Source organism: Herpailurus yagouaroundi, unplaced genomic scaffold (assembly GCF_014898765.1).
Source record: "Herpailurus yagouaroundi ecotype Mexico unplaced genomic scaffold, PumYag 100, whole genome shotgun sequence".
Lineage (NCBI taxonomy): Eukaryota > Metazoa > Chordata > Mammalia > Carnivora > Felidae > Herpailurus > Herpailurus yagouaroundi.
The window spans coordinates 23,206,983-23,227,312 of NW_024412391.1; the positions used below are offsets into that span (position 1 = coordinate 23,206,983).

At 36.5% G+C, this 20,330-nt stretch overlaps 1 protein-coding gene across 4 annotated transcripts in view; it reads right to left on the reverse strand.

The window, feature by feature from the left end:
• The window catches only part of PTPRZ1 (protein tyrosine phosphatase receptor type Z1), a 183,445-nt gene that overhangs the window by 37,740 nt on the left and 125,375 nt on the right, over positions 1-20,330 (reverse strand). For 2 of the 4 annotated variants that reach the window (XM_040472130.1, XM_040472129.1), the window contains exons 11-13: positions 15,127-15,173; positions 10,626-11,625; positions 2,925-3,069 (exon numbers count right to left, since the gene is read on the reverse strand). In XM_040472130.1, coding sequence (XP_040328064.1) covers positions 2,925-3,069; positions 10,626-11,625; positions 15,127-15,173 — 1,192 coding nt within the window. Of the gene's footprint in view, positions 1-2,924; positions 3,070-8,036; positions 11,626-15,126; positions 15,174-20,330 lie in introns of all 4 variants that reach the window. The other 2 variants (XM_040472128.1, XM_040472127.1) reach the window with 1 other exon arrangement.

Below are 20,330 nucleotides of genomic sequence, written 5' to 3' on the forward strand. Positions count from 1 at the left end.
AAAAAAAAAAAAAAAAAAAAAAAAAAAAAAAAAAAAAAAGACTTATTATACCACTTTACAGTAATTTTTTATCCTAAGAAATTAGATTAGAAAAACATTTAAATATATCAGCTTGGAAAAACTCATAAGGACCATGTTATTATGAGGACTTTTGTTGGTATGCCATTCTATTTTGAACCTTTCCACACAGGCTGTGCTTTCCACAAAGGTCTAAAATGTTTCCATACTGGCTAGTGAAATCGTATTGTTTACAAATGGGTCTACATCAAAATTTGAATATATTCACAAAAACCCCGAAGAAGGCACTAATATAGTCATCTTGTGTTGCACCAACTAATACCGCTGGTGTATCCCTGATCTAAAAAGTTACATTTTGAAGTGAATTAATTTCAAATGGATGTGAGGACAGAGGTGTTAAATTTTGAAACGGGTAAGTAAAAGAGTGACAGATTTTATCAGAATGTTTGACAGATAGATATAAAATATATACATAAAATCATCAGAGCGCTCATTTTTTAAGCTAATGCACTCTGTGTTCAAGGTACATAAAGTATTATTTGTGAGGAAAAGAGAAACATCTTGTTGGTGAAGGTCAAATTAGTATTTTTCAACTAGTAATTTTATCTTTTTTCTCCACATAATACAGATGAGATAATCCATTATTAATAGAAAATAAATACCATTCCAGATTTTAATTTTCCATGAAATAACAAATCATATTAAATAAGACACTTTCAAATCTACAAAAAATAAACCTGAAATACTAAGTAACAAAGATCAAAACTCTCATTCTTATTTCAGTCTTAAGATTGACATTTCTATTGGAAATTTATTCTAACACTCTTTACTGTGAAGTAGAATTTGGGCTTACTTTCCATCTTATTTAAAAAAATTTTACCTCTAATTCCAAATAACTTCAAACATTGGTTTGCCAGGGAAAATCAGATTAAATATAAGCCAGTAATCTGAACACATCAAGGTTGATAAAAAGTTTGGCCAACAAACCGAGTGGGGAGTATGGAGAAAAGCAATATGAATTCTTGTTGAAAAAACATGTATAAATCATGTACTGTGTTCACGGTACTCTGCTGAGCATGGAATCTTCTGTAGAAAGAGTCACTGGCAATTATAGGAACCAGTGGAGAAAGCAGCTTTGTTTGCATCATGTTATGGACAAAATAGACCACCAACTCACATATGGTAACAAAAGTATGATCTGTTCTCTTACTGCAGTTTACTCTTTTCTGTAAAGGTTGTTGGATATGAAATACAGTTGATCATGAAAACATTCTACCTTAGTCCACCCGTGTCCAACTACATGCAACTACCTGCCCCAGGCCTGTCTCAGACATACCCAGCTTACTCCTGCTTCCTGTTCTTTCCACCTGCTGTGTTCCTGCCTGGAAAGCTGTCTCCTTTATCTCCACTTTCTGAACCCTATCCAGTGCAAGCCCAGCATTTTACATTTACTCTGCTCATCCTGGCCTATCAAGATTCTTTGTTCCCTGACCACTCTTAACATTAGTGATTTCAGGTGTCGTGTGTATACTTGTGTATAGTAGGTTATACATTTTTCATAGAAAATGCTCAATAAGCATGAATTTCTCAAGGATAGTGACTCTCATTCATTCATCCGTTTTTGATATTTTCCATAGAGGTCAACGTGGTACTAAGCACATGAGAAACAGTCCTTAAAAATGGCAAATATTTTTGAATAAACTGAGAGAATATATTTTAGGATAACACATAAAGAGATAAAGAGTGGCCATATGAGCTTACAGAGAGACATTACTAAACAAAAAGGAATTAATTATAGATCTTCTGAACAAAATTCTCTTTTAAAACGAAGCAATAAATTACAAAGCTAGGATTCCTTATATCATCGTAAAGTTTTTGTTTTTCAAGACACAGTTATAATAGTTATACTGACTTACACTGTTTCCCCAGTAAACTTCCTAATTTGCAGCGTGTTCTGAATTACATGGGATGGGAAGCTTATGGTGAGTGCAACCGTCTTTGTCCTTTAAAAGTTTTAATAGGATACTGGGGTGCCTGGGTGGTTCAGTCAGTTAAGCGTCCAACTCTTGATTCTGGGTCAGGTCATGATCTCACGGTTCCTGAGATGGGGCCCGTGTCGGGCTCTGAACTGATAGTGCAGAGTCTACTTGGGATTCTCTCCCTCCCTCTCTCTCTGTCCCTCCCCTGCTTGCACATGTGCACTCTCTCTCTTTCTTTCTCTCTCAAAATAAATAAACATTAAAATCAATAAACAAAAGTTTTAATAGGATATTGATGACAGCAAAACTATATCTTATCCTCAAGGCAAGCTATAATTAACTTTAGAATTCTATGCATCTTAATATAGTCAACTTTATTTTCTAATTATATTAATATTTTAATTGCTTGATTTTTACTCTTGTGTATGGGGCTATCGGTTTTTGCTATTAGCATGCAGCTGATGTGCATCTTGTATAAAATCCACAATTATAAACAAACCATGTTTTTACTATAGCAAAAACTATGTTTTTTCTAAATAATAACTTTTGAAATTGTAACAGCTGGAGCATTTAAGCTGAGAACCTTAGATTTATGTTAAGTGCTATGATAACATTTGAAGGTTAATTAGATTACTATGAAAGTACAACTGTCAAAATACTGTATTAAATATTAACTAAGCCAGGGTTCCTCCATTTTACCCTTTAATTGTTTCACTGGTGTATGAAAAACAATCAAGTATTACATTATTATGTCTTTGGATTTACAAATTCACCTAATTCATCGTTAGCTGGATAAATTAATGGTAGCTCTCAAGGAAAAAGAATGTGAATATGCTTTGAAGAACTTTCAGGTAAAACAAAAAAAAAAAAACACAGGCAAAATCTGAGCTCTATGAAATACATTTCTAAAACAAGCATTCAACTTACCTCCAGTAGATGAGAATACCCACAAGAACCACTAGACAGATAAAAGTCAGGGCTGACACGATCACGAGGGGTATAACTGCCTTCTTCTCGGATTCCAACCCCTCAGCTAGACCAATACGAGATTCATGGCTACTATTACTGGCCTCTGTAGTCAGAGAAAATCGAGAGAGTTGATATTTAAGCTTAAGGAAAAGGCACAACATTTTTCAACTGAGTATTTGCAACCTTCATTGTTGTTATTTTCCTTTAAAATTTCAAATCTATGATACAAAGAATGTCTATGATTATAAGCCAATTTGAGTAAAACAAAGCTTAAAAAGTAAGGCTGAAGAACTTAGAATGTCCCAACAGAGATGAGCACCTAGGGACGGGTGCTGTGGCAGGAAGTGAGCATAATACTGCCTTGAAAAGCTTGTTAAAAGGGAAATAGAAGTATTAAAATAAGAAAATAAAAGAAGTATTAAAATAAGTTTTTAAATAAAATAGCCAGGAAAAACAATGCTACTTACTGTACCATATATAATCTTGAGTTTCCAAGCTTAATCTGAATACAAGGTTTCTAATCCTGCAATTAAATAAATAGCTAGGAGCAATTAATAATTTCATAAAGAGAGAATCTTAGGAAAACCTTCTTACATTAGGATAGCCATTCACCCAGAAAACTATTTACACTGTTAATATAGGTTGCTTTTGAAGTGTTACTTTGAATGCCTTTCTTATCAACTATTTTTCTCTATCAAAAAAAAAAAAAATACGGGGTGCCTGGGTGGCTCAGTCAGTTAATCATCTGATCTTGGTTTCAGCTCAGGTTTTGATCTTGTGAGTTCGAGCCCCGCACTGGGCACCATACTGATCATGTGGAGCCTGCTTGGGATTCTCTCTCTCCCTCTCTCTCGGCCCCTCCCCTGCTTGCACACACTCACACTCTCAAAATAGATAAATGAACTTAAAAAAAAAAAGAAAAGAAAAATAATATTGCATGGGAACTGAAGGAGTACATAGGTTGAAGAAATTCTTTTCAAATATGCAAGTGTAAATTATGGAAAAGCTTAAGGTCTGTTCTTGGGTTAATTTCAAAAGATGGAAAATGACTGTATCTGTGACCAGTTGGGTGCATTATTATTCTAGCACTTTCAAAATCATTGCAACTGGAGCTAACCTTCCAAGTTGTTCACAAGAGTTTCAGAACTTCAGTGTATCAGTGGCCAGTCACAATGCTTCCCTTCTACACTGAGGTGTGTGCAGGGGGGAAGCACGATAAGGGCACATCGGAACTGCTCTGCCATGGTGACATACTGACACTGTTGCAAAGTAAAAGCCCTCATTGCGTCCGCCTGCAGAAGTTCTGGAAGAGCTCTTTAAGTAGAACATTTCAGTTCCCCACGAGAGTCTACATTGCTTTCTACATAGCTGGCATACTAGGTTCTTTTATACCAACTATCTTACTTTAGCAATAAGGGGAACAAAAGGAATTGATTTAATTTAAAGATTTACAAATAAATTTGAGAGTAACAAATTCATGAACACAGCACTGAGGTAGAGCTAATGGCAGAGGACTTAAGGTTTAAAACAGTAGCTTCCTTCTGAAAGATGATACACAAAGGGTCAAAAATTTAACCCACTCGTATGAGAAATGTATCAATTGACAAATGATACTCATATTTCCTTAGACACTTTTTCTTATAATTATGGATGATTTGCCTGAAAAGAGTAGAATGCAAAGGGATGACTAAAAATCACAAAACTGAATAAAAAGTGGAAATATTGTAAATCCATTGATCCCTGAGCTGTAGTTCATATTCTTGTGAGAGAAGCCCAGGCTTTAGTTTCTACTGTTACTCATTTGCTCTGGTCATTACACATTGCAACAAGGCTCATCTCGAAGCCTAAATAATCTGATGGTGAATGCACTGAGTTTCCTTATAAAATTTAGGAAACCATCTTGTTTTAATACATAATTGTCTTCACACTTTTTCTATTATAACTATTATTATCTAAATGGAAAATTTGTGGCTGAACAATGAAATAATCCACTTAGAAAAGCCCCTGGTACCTAGAAATTACAAATAGTGGTTCATATCATTATCAACGTCAGTCATTCTTGAAATGTGATTCCCAGAATACTGGCATTGGCATCACCTGGAATTTGTTAGAAATGCGAATTTTGCGCCCCATGCCAACCATCACAAATCTGCTGAATCAGAAATTCTCTGGACAAGGCCCAACAACCTGTGTTTTAACAAATCTTCCAGGTGATTTTGATCCATATTAAAGTTTGAGACCAATAGTGTACATTAATTTATACACAAAGTGTGCTTATATAATCACACAGGTCTTCAATGACCACAAATCTTTATAGAAATTTGTATATAGGTGTATATATGTATGTATGTGTGTAGATACATGCATTTTCATTTATGTATATGTATGTGCATACATATATATGAGATATGTCTGATCATACATGTGATATATATGTACGATATATAACACATAAAATATATAACAAATTACCATATATATCACACATTGTATACATATATGCACACACATATAATCTTGTAATATAGACTTTACTCATAAGTTCTCTGGGAGGTCTGATTTTAAAATAAACCCTTTCATTGAGGAGTCAGAGTGATAAATCCATGCTAACTACATATTATGAAATCTAGGTATTTTATACAAGATGAGGTACCACATGAAATTGTGGCACTATTGGTAGAGTATGCAACTTTTGATCTTAGGGTCATGAGTTTGAGCCCCAAGTTGGGTGTAGAGATTATTTTAAAAAATAAAGAAGGAATAAAATATACCCAAATTAAAAAAATTATATAAAAAAAGAAAGTACAGACAATCAACTGGTTCTTTTACATACTATAATGAGGAGCTAGTTGTATTGATTTTTATATTCATTAGTTGAGGCTAAAATATCTATTTTGACATGGTTCAGTAGTGTATATGAACTACTAAATAAGACAAGAATCTACTTGATTGGTAAACAAAGATAAGATGAATACTTTCAAATACATTTTTAGAATAAAACAGTATAATTTTGGTATTACAAATTAAGCATTATATATATCTCATTGTCCTCAATTATGAAAGCATAGTCTCTAAGAGACAGACACCAATAACACGTTTGCAGTGTCAGTTTGTGTCAACTCCCTATGTGACCTTGATCACGTACTTTAGTATCTCTGGGTCTCAGTTTATGCATTCACAAATTGCAGATACTAATATTGGCCTTACCTCTATTGTTTTAGGGAACATGTCTTATAAAATACTCTACATTCTAGAAGTACATAATAAAATAATAAGTTTCAAAATTAGTCTGTATGCATTTGATAAAGAGGCATATTCAACTATTTTATAAGACAGAGTACATACGATTTTTTACAGATGCAGTTTTTAAAACAGGTAAGAATTTTCCCCTAATCTTCTTTGATCTCACTCCATTAATTGTGTTACCTGATGATATTGGAAGGTATATTTCTACTGTTTTGTCCTCATCAGTGGGAGAACATACACTTAATAATTAATCAAATTAGCACATTGAAAAGAAATTGCTAAGTTTCAGTCAATAATTCTGGGTTTGGCATTTTGTAATATATATAGTTTCTCCCTGATAGCATAACTTAGTAAGAACATACTGACGATATCACTGTCTAGTAAGATAAAATAAAAAGGATGAACTCCTCATATGTCTTTAAATCTAATAAAAATTTTTTAAAAAAACCCACGTACTATAATTGAAGCCAGATAACAATTCATATATATGGCAACACTAATTAATATAGTGACCTACGGATTCATTATTCATTCTCACATAGCAGAGTGTAAGTGTTTAAACTGGAATGCAATGTTAAATAGGTATCAAGTCAGAATGTAGAAAAACTTCTATCAAAATGCACAAACTTTTAATTGCTGCTGCACTGAAGGAAAAATACAACTAATTCAAGAGATGGAAATGACAAAGAGAAAAAAATATGCTAATGAGACTGGTATCTATGATCTGGCTTATAAATATCTGCTTTTATGCAATAAGATTGCAAGATGCTACCTTGATCTATCTTTTGACTAATTACATTAAGATTTAAATATTTTTGTTGTTAATTTAAAAAATGCCTTAAAATTTAATGAAAGCAAGTTATAAAATTCTTATGATCAATTCCATGAAATTATCTAGTATTTCATATGCTTAATGGTTTTCAATTTCCCTTTTTCTCCCCACTGGCATGTAAAGCAAACATCTGTATTATATATGTTGCAAGTAATTGCTCTAAGAAACATCTGGCTTCTAAACTAATTTGCATAAAATACATTAACAAATGAAATGCATTTCTACAGAAAATGGTCTAGTGTTTTACATCTTGTCATACAATACCTATACATACTATGCATATTAATGACCATTATTTAACTTCTTAGAAAGGGTTGTATAACCGCGAGTACAAAGTAGAATGCATCTTGTTAGTTCACACTGCCCTCTTTAGGCAACATTAAGGTAATCAAACAGAGGCAATTTTAAAAAATGAAAACGTTCTTTAAAGAAAATCTTACCATTAACTCTCAAAACTCAGAAAGAGAACTTTTTTTTTAAAGTTTAAAGTTCCAGGCTGACGTGGATGTGCAAATTACCATATCTTTTCCACTGGGTGGGTCAGAGAGGTGTTTTGTATCATACTACTATCGGAGTTTAATAATTCATTTTATAATTCAATGAAATTAGTTTACAACTTATTTTAGAACATAAGTGAATATAAAAATGAAAACTATCTAAAAACAACACACTCCCATCTATCATTTAAAAAGCAGTATACTAAAAACGCATTACGCACACTTAAGTGCTCCCACATGTAACTGGCATCTCGCAGAACATGAAAAGTTGACAATAAAAACCATTTTATCCACCCACTAACCAAAACATGTCAAATATTCATTTGAAATAATGAGTAAAATCATACTTTAAAAACTGTGAATGGATTTGTTGAATGTCTTGATTAAGAAATAAAACAATGTGCCACTTTACCAACTTTCTCTTTTCACGATTTTTCTATTTTTTGAGGAAGAAAACCACCACACCTCAGTCTATCTCTTGGATCCATAACTAACCTGCCTCTGAAATGTTGAACACTTCTGAGTGCCTGCTAGTCACAGTCGGGGTTGAGGACTGTGGGGATCCAGGAGTTATTTCTGAGTCGGCTGCTTCCAGGACCCCATCAACATCTCTTTCGTTAACGTCTGGAAAACTGAAATCTGTGGAAGTCTCGTTATCATTAAGGTTATCTGAGACAGCTTGCCCTGATCCACTCTCTTCATCACCTGCAACAAGTACCCATGCTTCAGATTCTGGGGTGAAAGGAAGCAGGGCATTACCGGTCTGAATGTCATTTTCCTGTCTTCCATCACTGGGGTTTGGGGGTAGCACATTTGTTGGTGGTGATTTATCAGGACTTCTGTCCGTATCGGTCTGACTGTCTGATATTACACCTGTGACTTTATTTTCTTCTTTAGAGTTTTCAGATAGTGAATATGAGGTTGGATTAGTCTGATCCACAAGATTGTTGTCTTGGGTGTCTGAATCATTCATTACCTTTTCCTCTGATTCTCTATAGGAGGAGCATGCCATACACTTATTTATGGATAAGCCATCTCTATCTCTGTCATCATAATCATCATCATAATCATCAAGATCACCATCGTCACCACCACCCACTAAATCACCATCAGATCTGGCACTCTGAATGAGCTCGGAAGTTGTTTCAGAAGGAAACAGGAACTTGGTTGTGGTTACAGAACCATCTTTGTTGGGAGAAACAGCTGTAATGGAAACGTACGCATTTCCTAAAGGAACAGAACCATCAGCAGTTACAAGTGTGTCAGAAACTGCTGGAATACCAGCAAATACCTCATCAGTGAGAGACCCCTTGGTGGAGGTGAAAACTTCATCAGAATATAAAGGCTTATCTGTAAGTGTATTTGGTGGTACATCGATTGATACAACAGGAGTAGCAAACGCATGCCTTCCTTTTGGGGGAAAGGCATGGCTAACCTCCAAATTGGTAGTTTGGAACAACTCATCATTACTGTACAACGAAGGCACCACTTGCTGGGAACTTTCGCTCTTAAGCATAACTGGTTCAGAGTATTTCTCACTCGTGTAAGAAATGGTTAACCCTTGAAGCGAAGCAGCATGCACATTAGAAGTAGGCGATACATCAACAACTGGTGCAGATGTAGAGTGCAGCATGTTTTCCCTTGAGGCAGAATTTGAGGCCATGAGATGCAATACCGTAGAACTAATCTGCTCAACCTTGGGGGTTTCAACCAATAGTGGATCACTAGGCACAGGTGGAAGAGCAGTTTTAAGCAATGTGTCAACATCAGAAGCCTGAAAGGAAGGTTGCAGCAACATTTCAGTATTAAAAGAAGCGGAGGGCTCATATAATAAGAGCTGAGTTGAAGGAGGTAACATTTCACTAGAAGCGGGGTCAGAGGAGGCTGGCTCTGAGCTCGCCCTACGCACGGGTTTAAGCGAGGTGTCACCAAATGCTTGAGATACAGCACGTGTAGGCTGAACTGAAAAGTTATTCTCTGGCACGTGACTAATCTCCTGATCAAAAACCTCAGTGGCGGGATGAGCAAGAGACCCTGGAAGTATGCCCTCTGTGCTAGAAAAGGAAACGGGGGATTCTTGTAAAGATACGTTTGACTTATTTATCTCATCATACAGGCCAGGCATGACTGTGCTTTCAGAATGGTAAACCATCTCACTGAATGAGGAAATCTGCAGTTCAGTCTCATTTCCATATAGTATGTCACTTTTAGAAAGCGGCTTATTATCATCACCAAACACAGATGCCGTATATGTAAATTCAGCTACAGAAACAGGTGAAGAAATGTTAAGGGCTGTCAGACCATCTGTGTCAGGTAAAAGAAATTCACTATCAGAGGAGGCTCCAGACCACTCCCCATCCCCAGAGAGGCCACGAGGCGGCAGCAGCAATGACGCGGTTGGGGTTATGAACGAAGACTCAGGCACTGGAATGTGGCTAGGGCTGCTAAATAAGGAAGCCTGATGCGATACACCAACAGGACCATGCACAGGTACTGCGGAACTGTAAGGAACAGTGAAGAAGTGTTGGGAGCCCTCATTATTAGATAAGGCATAGGAAGGTTCGGGCCCTGAAGAAGGTGCATGCATCACGACATCGCTGCTGGGCGGTTCAACTTGAGAAAACATATGCGTTTTATAAAGGACACCAGATTCACTACCACCAAATCCCAATGTCTCTGAAGCAGCATGAGCAGTGGTCTGATGCAACATCACATCAGAATATTGAGCAAGGCTGGGCTCTAACAGCACATCACCCCCAGCCACTGGCAGAGAAGCATGCAGGGACAGCTTATCACTCTCAACAGCTGAAGTAACTTGTGGAAGGATTTGAGAAACTGTATACAGATGGCGAAACGATTCACTACTGAAGGAAGCAGAGGAAAATGGAAGCAAAGGTGCACCATCATAGGAAGACAGGATGGATTCAAATGACACATCGACACCAGGAAATACAGGCGTAGCATGCAAGGCCGAATCACTACTTGAAGCAGCAGGGGTAGTGTTGAGGATCTGATTGTCAAGCAACAAAGGGGTGACTAGAGGAAAGACTTCACTACTGTAGAAAGGTTGAAGAGGTGTCTCACCATTGTATACTGGTTGAGTTGTCTGCGAGTGTACCATGTTGACGGTGGGGACCGAGTCCTGTTGTCCAGAGGATGGAGTAAAAGCATGAGGCGTTACCTCAGTCGGGAAGTAGGCAAAGGTAGAATAAGGTGGCATCTCCAGATCTGTGCCTGGGGGACCCTGTGACACCAGGGGGCCTGGAGACGAGGACTCAGCTGTCTTCTCAGATTCATCAATGTGTATCTTGGCGTAATTAGTCTGGAGAAAGCTCTCTCTACCTGATCCAACATCGGGCTGTGTTATCACATCTGGAGTGCTAGCAAACCACACATTTCCATCAATGGAAGGATCCTTTAGAGATTCTTCCGAACCTGACGAGGCTGAATCTTCTGAAGCATTTCTTGTAGATTCTGGTAGAAGGACACGATATGTGATTGTCTCTGGGTTTTCTGAAGAAAACACAAACCCATGGGATATTTTCTCAGAGATGAATGGCATAGCAGAAGTTGCCGGACTGGAGCCTGAAGAATCGTCAGCTCCGGTATCGAACTTGAAGCTTGTCAATAAACTCTCTTCCTCACTGATATCAGTAGACACCTCTTGGGATTCTGTTATAGAAACTGTATTTAAAGATGCCACAGTCCCAGTCAAGTTCTTCTGCAGAAATCTGAGAATCGTTTTAGAGCTGTCATTTAAAGAGGCTGAAGCGCCTTCCAGGGTGTGAGGTGGCATTTTAGTCACAGTCTGTGAAGTCAAAGAAAAATGTTTTTGGGGGGCTAATCCAGTGACTGGTTGGGACGTGGAATCTAAAGATGTGTTGGGGATATCACCCTTCCCAGAGAACTCACTTCCTCTTGTTGGGGATCGGTTAGTCTTGGCCTCATTGTATTTAGTCCCTACATGATTGTAGTTTGTTGTCGTAGGAATCCGGGGTTCCTTTCTCCTTATTTGGTTTGTGGCACTGTCTCTACCAGGATTCACAACAGTGTCTTCTTCAGTGTCTTTTCCCTCTTCTTCCTCCTTTGAAAAGCAAACAAGAGTTAATGAAACATAAGGAAATAAAAAAATGAATTCTTAACAATATCTTATGCTGCTGTTAATCTTCACTTGTGGGATCTTGGGAACGTCTCCTCATAAAGCACCATCTCACAGAGGCCATGCCTCTATCCTATAGCCTTTATCATCCACATTCTAGGGACACTAATTAAACTTAATGAAAACACCTTATTTATGGCTGCCTTTATTTTAATGCTGTGGAAGTAATTAAATTAATAGATACCATAGCTTTGAAAGAAAGGCGTACTATAATGTATTTATTTACAGTGTTATTTAACATCGTATTTATTTTGTTTTATGTTTCTCTGTTCAGTTCATCTGGCAACAAGCTAAAGAGCAATTAGCTTCTTACAATAGGAAATGAAACAATTTATTTCAAAGATCTAATTACTTTCAGATTCAGAATATTTCATTGTATATATTCAGAAAAAAAATCACAATTTTTAAGCCATCATAAGAGGAAGATTTAGGACTAGAAGAAGTTTGGGTTTTTCATTTTGTTTTAAATATTTTCCACTCAAGACACAGGCAGACATTCTAAAGACAAACTGTCAAAGTATGCTTCTAGTACTAGTTATTTGATTCTGTGTTTTCCTTAGAAACATCATTCAGGTGACCCAGTCTTTTGGGAACACTCAGTCACTGAGCGGTCTGAAGAGAGGTCAATCAAGACCCAGGTTTTCTGGTTTTTTTCTTCTTTTTTAACTCTGCATTTTATAATACATCAAACCATATGCTTAGAAAACTAAATTGCCAAAGCTATCGAGACATGGTATTTTTAGTTCACATAGAATATGACTTTTCTCAGTTTGCTAGCATTATCATTTATTAGATCTTTTACTTTTTTATTTTTATTTATTAAATTTTTTTAAATTTATTTATTTTGATTTAATTTATTTATTTTAAAATAAATAATTTATTTATTTTAGTTTATTTATTTTGAGGAGAGAGAGAGAGAGAGACAGAGCAGGAGTGGGGAAGGGGCAGAGAGAGAGGGAGACACAGAATCCGAAGCAGGCTCCAGGCTCTGAGCTGTCAGCACAGAACCGGACACGGGGCTCGAACTCACAAACCACGAGATCGTGACCTGAGCCAAAGTCAGACACTTAACCGACTGAGCCACCCAGGTACCCCTCATTTATTAGCTGTTTTAAAGTCATGTCCGTAAAAAGAAGAAAAAATGTACAGATTGGTAAGAAACTGACTGATATCAGTAGAAAGAACCTGAATCTTAAACCATGTCCAGATTTCTCTCTCTCTTTCTGCCCTTTCTCCACTTGTGCTCTCTATCTCAAAATAAATAAATAAACTTAAAAAAAAAACAAACCATGCTCAGATAACTCTCAGAATGTGATGAAAATAATGCACCATTCATTAATCCCACCTAACCAAACCTTGTAGATCTCTAGAAGGCATATGATCTCATGTCAACACCTCAAGAACAGATCATTCCTGCTCTATGATTACTTTGTACATACCTGAAACCACAAATAGTTTAATGTATACTGCTTCCTATCATTTTTTATGAAGTTATTGTGACTCTTTCTTCCACTATGGTTTTGATCTGTGTCTCACCTGTTATCCTTCACAGCTTCCATTAAAAAAAACTTTTACTATAAAGGCCTTGATCACCCTGGAGATACTTTGTCCTTCAAAGTAATGCATTTTTATTTGAGAACAATCTGAGAAACATCCCCCAAACTATTCACTTCCACATTCAGTTTTAAAAGCATTACAGGGGCGCCTAGGTGGCTCGGTCAGTTAAGCGGCCGACTTCGGCTCAGGTCATGATCTCGTGGTCCATGAGTTCAAGCCCCGCGTCGGGCTCTGTGCTGACAGCTCAGAGCCTGGAGCCTGTTTCATATTCTGTGTCTCCCTCTCTCTGACCCTCCCCCGTTCATGCTCTCTCTCTGTCTCAAAAATAAATAAACGTTAAAAAAAAAATTAAAAAATAAATAAATAAAAGCCATTACAGACACATTCCATGTATCTGTTTTGCCAACCTCCATCATTCATTCCTGCAGGAATCAATGGTAGTGGGTAGTGTTATGGGCTAAGTGTTTGTGCCCTCCCCCCCATTCCTATATTGAAGTCCTACCGCTTGAAGTGATGATATTAAGAAGTGGGGACTTTGGGAGGTATCTGGGACTCGATGAGGTCATAAGCACGGAGCCTTCATGAATGGGCTTGGTGCCCTGACAGGAAGAGTCACGAGAGAGCTTGTTTCTTCTGCTCTGCTCTCTGCCATGTGAAAATACAATGAGAAGCTGGCAGTCTGCCACCCAGTGATCACTTCTAGATATATGCCTATCCACGTGCACATGCACATGGGCACACATGCACACCCACCCACACACAAATATCCTTGGCAGAATTTTGTGAACTCTTTCAAGGGTGGACTGCTCACTTTGCTAAAATAATCCTTTGCAAGACAGAACTGCCATAAGATACATAAACTATTGAGATAATTATACATGTGAAAACAATCTAATTAGTATTTATTGCCAGATAATACTTATTACACTCTATGATCTCATATGTGCATATGCATACATTTGTACTACATTAGGAATAGCATCTGGATTTAACATATAATCTCAGTTAAGATGAACAGTATATTTGGGCTTAGGATGAAATAGAAGATACATCAGTCATTATTTCTTTATTTTAGAAATTAAGACAATGTTAGAATTTATAAATATTCTCTTTTTTAATGTTTATTCATTTTTGAGATAGAGAGAGAGAGAGAGAGAGAGAGAGAGAGAGAGAGAGCGCAAGTGGGGAAGGGGCAGAGAGTGTGGGACACAGAATCCGGAGCAGACTCCAGGTTCTGAGCTGTCAGCACAGAGGCCCATGAGGGGCTCATACCCATGAATGGTGAGATCATAACCTGAGCTGAAGTCGAATGCCTAGCCAACTGAGCCACCTAGGTGCCCCTATAAATATTCTCAAATACCTATTTACTTACAGGACATTATACTAGCCATAGACACTTATCATATGACTAATCCAAACACAAATATTTGGACAGAATACATACAACTTATGTTTTGGCTCATATTTGTTATCAATCTGTCAACCACTGGTTAAGTTAATTATAAATCAACTGTAGAAATACTAAGAATTGGTTAAATGTTGTTTTAATCTTTTAGAAAAACTTGAACACTGAAGAAAATTCTGATTTATAGCTATAGTTTATAGCTATAATTATCTTTAATGTTAATTTTTTTCATTATCACCAACCTTTTTCCATCTGTTACTTTTATTATACTATCAAAGTGACATCCAACTCTTGATGAAAGAATCATGTACGTCGATTATATCACTATCTATAAAGCTCAACAACTAACCCTACGACGAATAATGCAACATGAACTTTGATTAATGTAACATCTGGAACCTAACCAACAATTGAAAAAAGGCTTTTTAATTTTAAAACATTTTAATATAAAAAAACTATAATACCTTGACTATTTCTTCAGTTCCAATTAATTCAGGGAAGAGGTCCAGCTCTACAAAATTAGAAACAAAATTATTAAAATGTTTATTCGATTATTTCAGCTGTGTGGATTTACCTTTGGATGGAAAGAGGGAAGGGGGAGAAAAAAAAAAGACTTGTTAGCTTTGAAACTACAGAATTTCCAAAAATAAAAATTAAAGATTTGTGTTTCAACACTTCTGAACACTACGTAACACACTACAACATAAGCCTATATGAAACAGCATTCAAAAACTTCATTTCTATCCTCTAATCCAACTCCCTTCCCCTCCCCTCTCCCCTCTAGAGGTGTGATTGAAGCTAAGAAGGGGAAGGGGGGCAGGCTGAGTATAAAAAACCTAAATGGTTTTTCATCAGCATAGATGATAATTGGGGAAATGCCAGGGATTAGGAGGAGAATTGACAGGATTTATTTTCTTATTCAGCTACTTATTCTTTCAGTTCCTCTTCTGGTGGAGGGCCCAATGATTTTTTCTACACTGGGAATTTGGGCTGATGCTTATATGTACACAGGGTGCTGCACCAAACAGACAGTGCCTTCCAGCAGGTCCAACCTGGCTGGCCACAGGAAGGACTGAACAGAGGGATCCGGTTCCTTCTCACCAGGGAAACTTAGCTGTGCTCCCGCAAAGATCTGGACAGGGTCAGTCAAGTCTGCTGTTCCCAATGACCAAAATCCGTTTATTTCCAGTACATGGATGTCTCAATCCTAAAACAAACCCTATCAGTAATGTGAGGAAAGATTAGGAGCTGGGTCCCTCTCTCCAACAAGGAATCTAGCCCAATGTCAAATTACCAAGGGGCCACCTGCAGAAGCACTGTTCCTCATGCTTCACCTGTGCCACGTAGGACTTGGGTTTAACTAAGCGTTACTGCAGGATTCCTTCTCTTAGTCCTGTTATTTCATCGACTCTCACTCCATCTCCAAAATTCATGCTCTTTACTACCCCAATGCTGCTTATGTTCTATGTTTTATACCTCTAGGTATCCTCAGAAGAAATGCATACTCTATAAAGTTTTCAAAGGCAAAACTGAACTAACATGAAATGTTTATCAAATCCAGGCCTGTATTATGATAGATTTTACTGAATCTACTTTTAACAGAAAATTCCTAGATACTAAGAAATGTAAAGCCGTAAAATGTGGTCCTGTGTGTGGATTCCATTTAGAGGAGAATTCAGGACGAATTTAGAAGTGAAGTCACACTCTCAAGTGAACTTAGATAAAATTAATACTCTTGACTACTTAGCTATCTCAAAGTTACTTACCCTGAACAATGTTAATTTAGCCCTGAATTAAATTTTAACATTCGATTATTTTTTTTTTCTTGTTGAAACTGACCGTGAAAGAGTTTGGAAACCTTTATTTGGATCATTAATGTTCTCCATTTTCTATGTTTTGTTTTTCATGTTCTGTATTCTTCACATTTTCAAATTAAAGTGATTTCAAACAGTCTGAAACATTTGTATCTCTATAACCTCTAAGGAAACAAATACATGTGAGTTGAAAGATGAGATGCAACTGTAAAAGACAAATAAGAAATTTCAATATGATTTTCTATAAACTACAGTTAGAGAAGTTCATGCACATGAAAACCTTCAAATTCAGCATGTGAGACAATACATAATTTGTTGAAATGCTTTTATTTATTTTTTTAATGTTTACTTATTTTTGAAAGAGAGTGATAGAGCATGAGTGGGGAGGGGCAGAGAGAGAGGGAGACACAGAATCTGAAGCAGGCTCCAGGCTCTGAGCTGTCAGCACAGAGCCCGACATGGGGCTCGAACTCACAGACCGCGAGATCATGACCTGAGACGAAGTCAGATGCCCAACCGACTGAACCACCTAGGCGCCCCTTTATTGAAATGCTTTTAAATGGAGTCATACCTTTTCATGTACTTTTAAAATATTTTAATGTTAATAAGGGCAAGTTATAACAAATATTTGTTAGTGATACATACATTATACTGTAGATTTTTCTCTGTTAAGAGGCTATGGGAAAAAAACTCAGTGATAATCCATTCTCTTCAATGAGCTTAAGGAAATATTTTAAAATTAAAAACATGGGGCGCCTGGGTGGCGTAGTCGGTTAAGCGTCCGACTTCAGCTCAGGTCACAATCTCGCGGTCCGTGAGTTCGAGCCCCACGTCAGGCTCTGGGCTGATGGCTCAGAGCCTGGAGCCTGTTTCCGATTCTGTGTCTCCCTCTCTCTCTGCCCCTCCCCCGTTCATGCTCTGTCTCTCTCTGTCCCAAAAATAAATAAATGTTGAAAAAAAAATTAAAAAAAAAAATAAAATTAAAAACAAACAAGGGAACAAACAAAAACATGGTCTAACTTTACCTAACTTGATACTTTTAATAAGCAAAAGTAATTTTCTTATTGACTGTCAAGGCTGGCATAGGGTATATATAATTATCACATTGAGGACTGATTTCCCTATTATTGCATTTAATTTATTTTTATCCATTTACTGCAGCATAAATTAACTATATGGACTCTGGTTCCTATTAAGTTAAAATATGTGCTTTTACCCAGTACTTTTCCCTCAAAGAGCATCAGTGAGTTCTACCGAAACTGGCTTTGCTATTTACTGAAGTAAGAGATAAGACGTCTTCTGGCCTGCTTTGGAGCCTAGAGGCAAAATGTATGGGTCCAAGCAGTCCTTTGGTCCCTTTTTGCTTCATGGCACTCTCCTGGGTGAATACCCCAAGTCTTGGTGTCTTCGTATCTGTAAGTATTAACCCTCTTTGAAGGATCTTCACTTTGGTTTCTTATTAGATTATTTGAAGTGACTAAAATTCTGTGGTTGCCCAGGAGCAATTCAATATGCCTTTCCCCCATACAATCCAGAGCTCTCCTGCTGAGCCTCTTCAGAACAATTCTGAAGTAAAATAATTTCACAAATTTTCTTTCTATCTACCCAGAGATTCTGAGGCCATACTTCTGAGTCTGAGAGTTCATAGCACCCAAGGTGTAGCTCTGGTGGTCGGCACAAGATCACATACTCGGTACCCTTTGGCCTGCTGGTTCCTCACAAATAACCGATATTTTAGTCGCCACTGATCGGACTCAGGCATTACTGACACACTAAGTAATTAAACAACTATACTGCTTTATAGACTTCTCACTCACTTGGTCAAAATAGACTGCATGAAGCCTACAAAACGTCTAACAGTAAAGACTGTTCATTCTTTTTTTTTTTGTCAGTGAACATATAAAATTCACGTATGTGTGACAACTCAGCAAAAGCTATTGGTTCATTCTGGTTTTGTTTTGGAGCACATGTAATGCCACATTTTCTATAAGAGCATGTTAGTACCACATTAATATTCCATAACACAAAAAAGCAACACTGACATGGGTTGGCAAGCAAGGCTTATTTAATTGTTTGAAGGAAAGCCAAGTCTCACAGGCAAAAAGTCAAAGCAACGTAGACTACAGTCTCTTCAAACTGTGATTTTAAATATTGTTGTAACACCATGGCATAGGGTGGTACAGGCAGAACAAGGACAGATGTATAGTGATTTAACAAACACAATTGTTAAATAACTGAAAAGCACGCACCAACAGAAAAATGTGTTGATCTAATTCACCACACATGTAAATTTAACACATATAACTATCAAGGCTCTAAAATACGTACTTAAATAATATCCTCTATAATTGTATAATAGTTAACTGTATATTATAGATTTTAAAATGACACGATTATTTTAGTTACAATGACATAAATTATGGCTTATTTTTTCATAAATATAATTTTCTATAAAGTATTTGCAAAGACTATGCACTTCAGTTTAATCTTAAAATGGTTTCCTGGACAAATTTAAATGGTTTCTTAATATGCATTTATGCATGGATTTTAAAATAGCAATTTATAGTAATATTCATGGATGCCAATTTTATGGTGATACTGTTGTACACAGCAAGTGTAATTAAAATGCACAAGCAATAATCAGATTAGCTAAAGTTAAGGGCACAATTTGGGAGATTGAGTTTTCCTTCATGGATATTGACTAACATATGTGAAATCTACAATTGAAAGAATGAGGGCAGTTATAAATAACCTCCTTCATTTCTTTTTAACAAAAGCAAAGAACAATACACTGTTTAGAAAAAAGCCTATCCAAAATAATAAAATATAACTCACTAGGGTACATTACAATGTTACTAAGGGAATGAACAACATAATTAACAGGATGAAATGGTACTAATAAAAACCATGAAACAAACAGCAAACTCAAGAGTCACTTACATCTCTATTAGCCACATAAATCATAAGATTCTTGAGGGCACCATCACACTAAACCTCAAGACAGTACTTTTTTCAAAACTTTTACTGTGACGTATTGACTGTAGAAGTATTTAAAATAATGTAATTTTGGTAACAAATTGAAAATACATGAATTGAAATGCCATTGCAGCCTTTTAGATCAGAAAAAAAATGAGATCTAAAGGAACAAATATTTTCTTCATGCAAAATGAGAAGACTCCAAACTTTGGGTAAATTGGCTTTTGATGAAGGACTTTTTGGTAGGAATAACTGAGGAATAAGCCATCTAAGTTTTTAACCTTTGCTTTTAAGAGGAATATCATAGTGAAACATCAAATCAAACACTATCTTTTACTAAAACATTATTACTGTACAAAATGCTTTAAGGGACTGAGACATCCATGGAGATCAAATGGTATGCCCAAACTAACATCTCATTAGCTCAACAGTGTCCCCAGCCTTTGAATAAATGGAAACCAAGTGTAATATTTATTATTTTGTACAAATGTGAAAGTGCTACAAATGATACAAGAATGCTGTACTTTGTGCCAGTGTAGACTCAGTCTAAAAGGATCACTCAGAAACCACTTCTGTAGAAAACAGATATTTGATCTGTTTTTCTTTATGCAATAAACATCTCAAAAAGAAAAAACAAAAAAATTCAGAAAGTTTAAAACTTGGCAGAGTGGATACAGTGAGAAAGAGCGTAACATAAATAACTACAATTATTTTTTTGTAAACTCCTGGGAAATTGTTTTATGTGCAGAAATGAGAGTAGTATAATTAAACCAACGCAGTAAACGAAATGAATGTATTTAATATAATCCACATCCTGAAATACACAATAGGATTAGAGGAGATTTTTATACCACATTTCATCAATTCACATATGATAC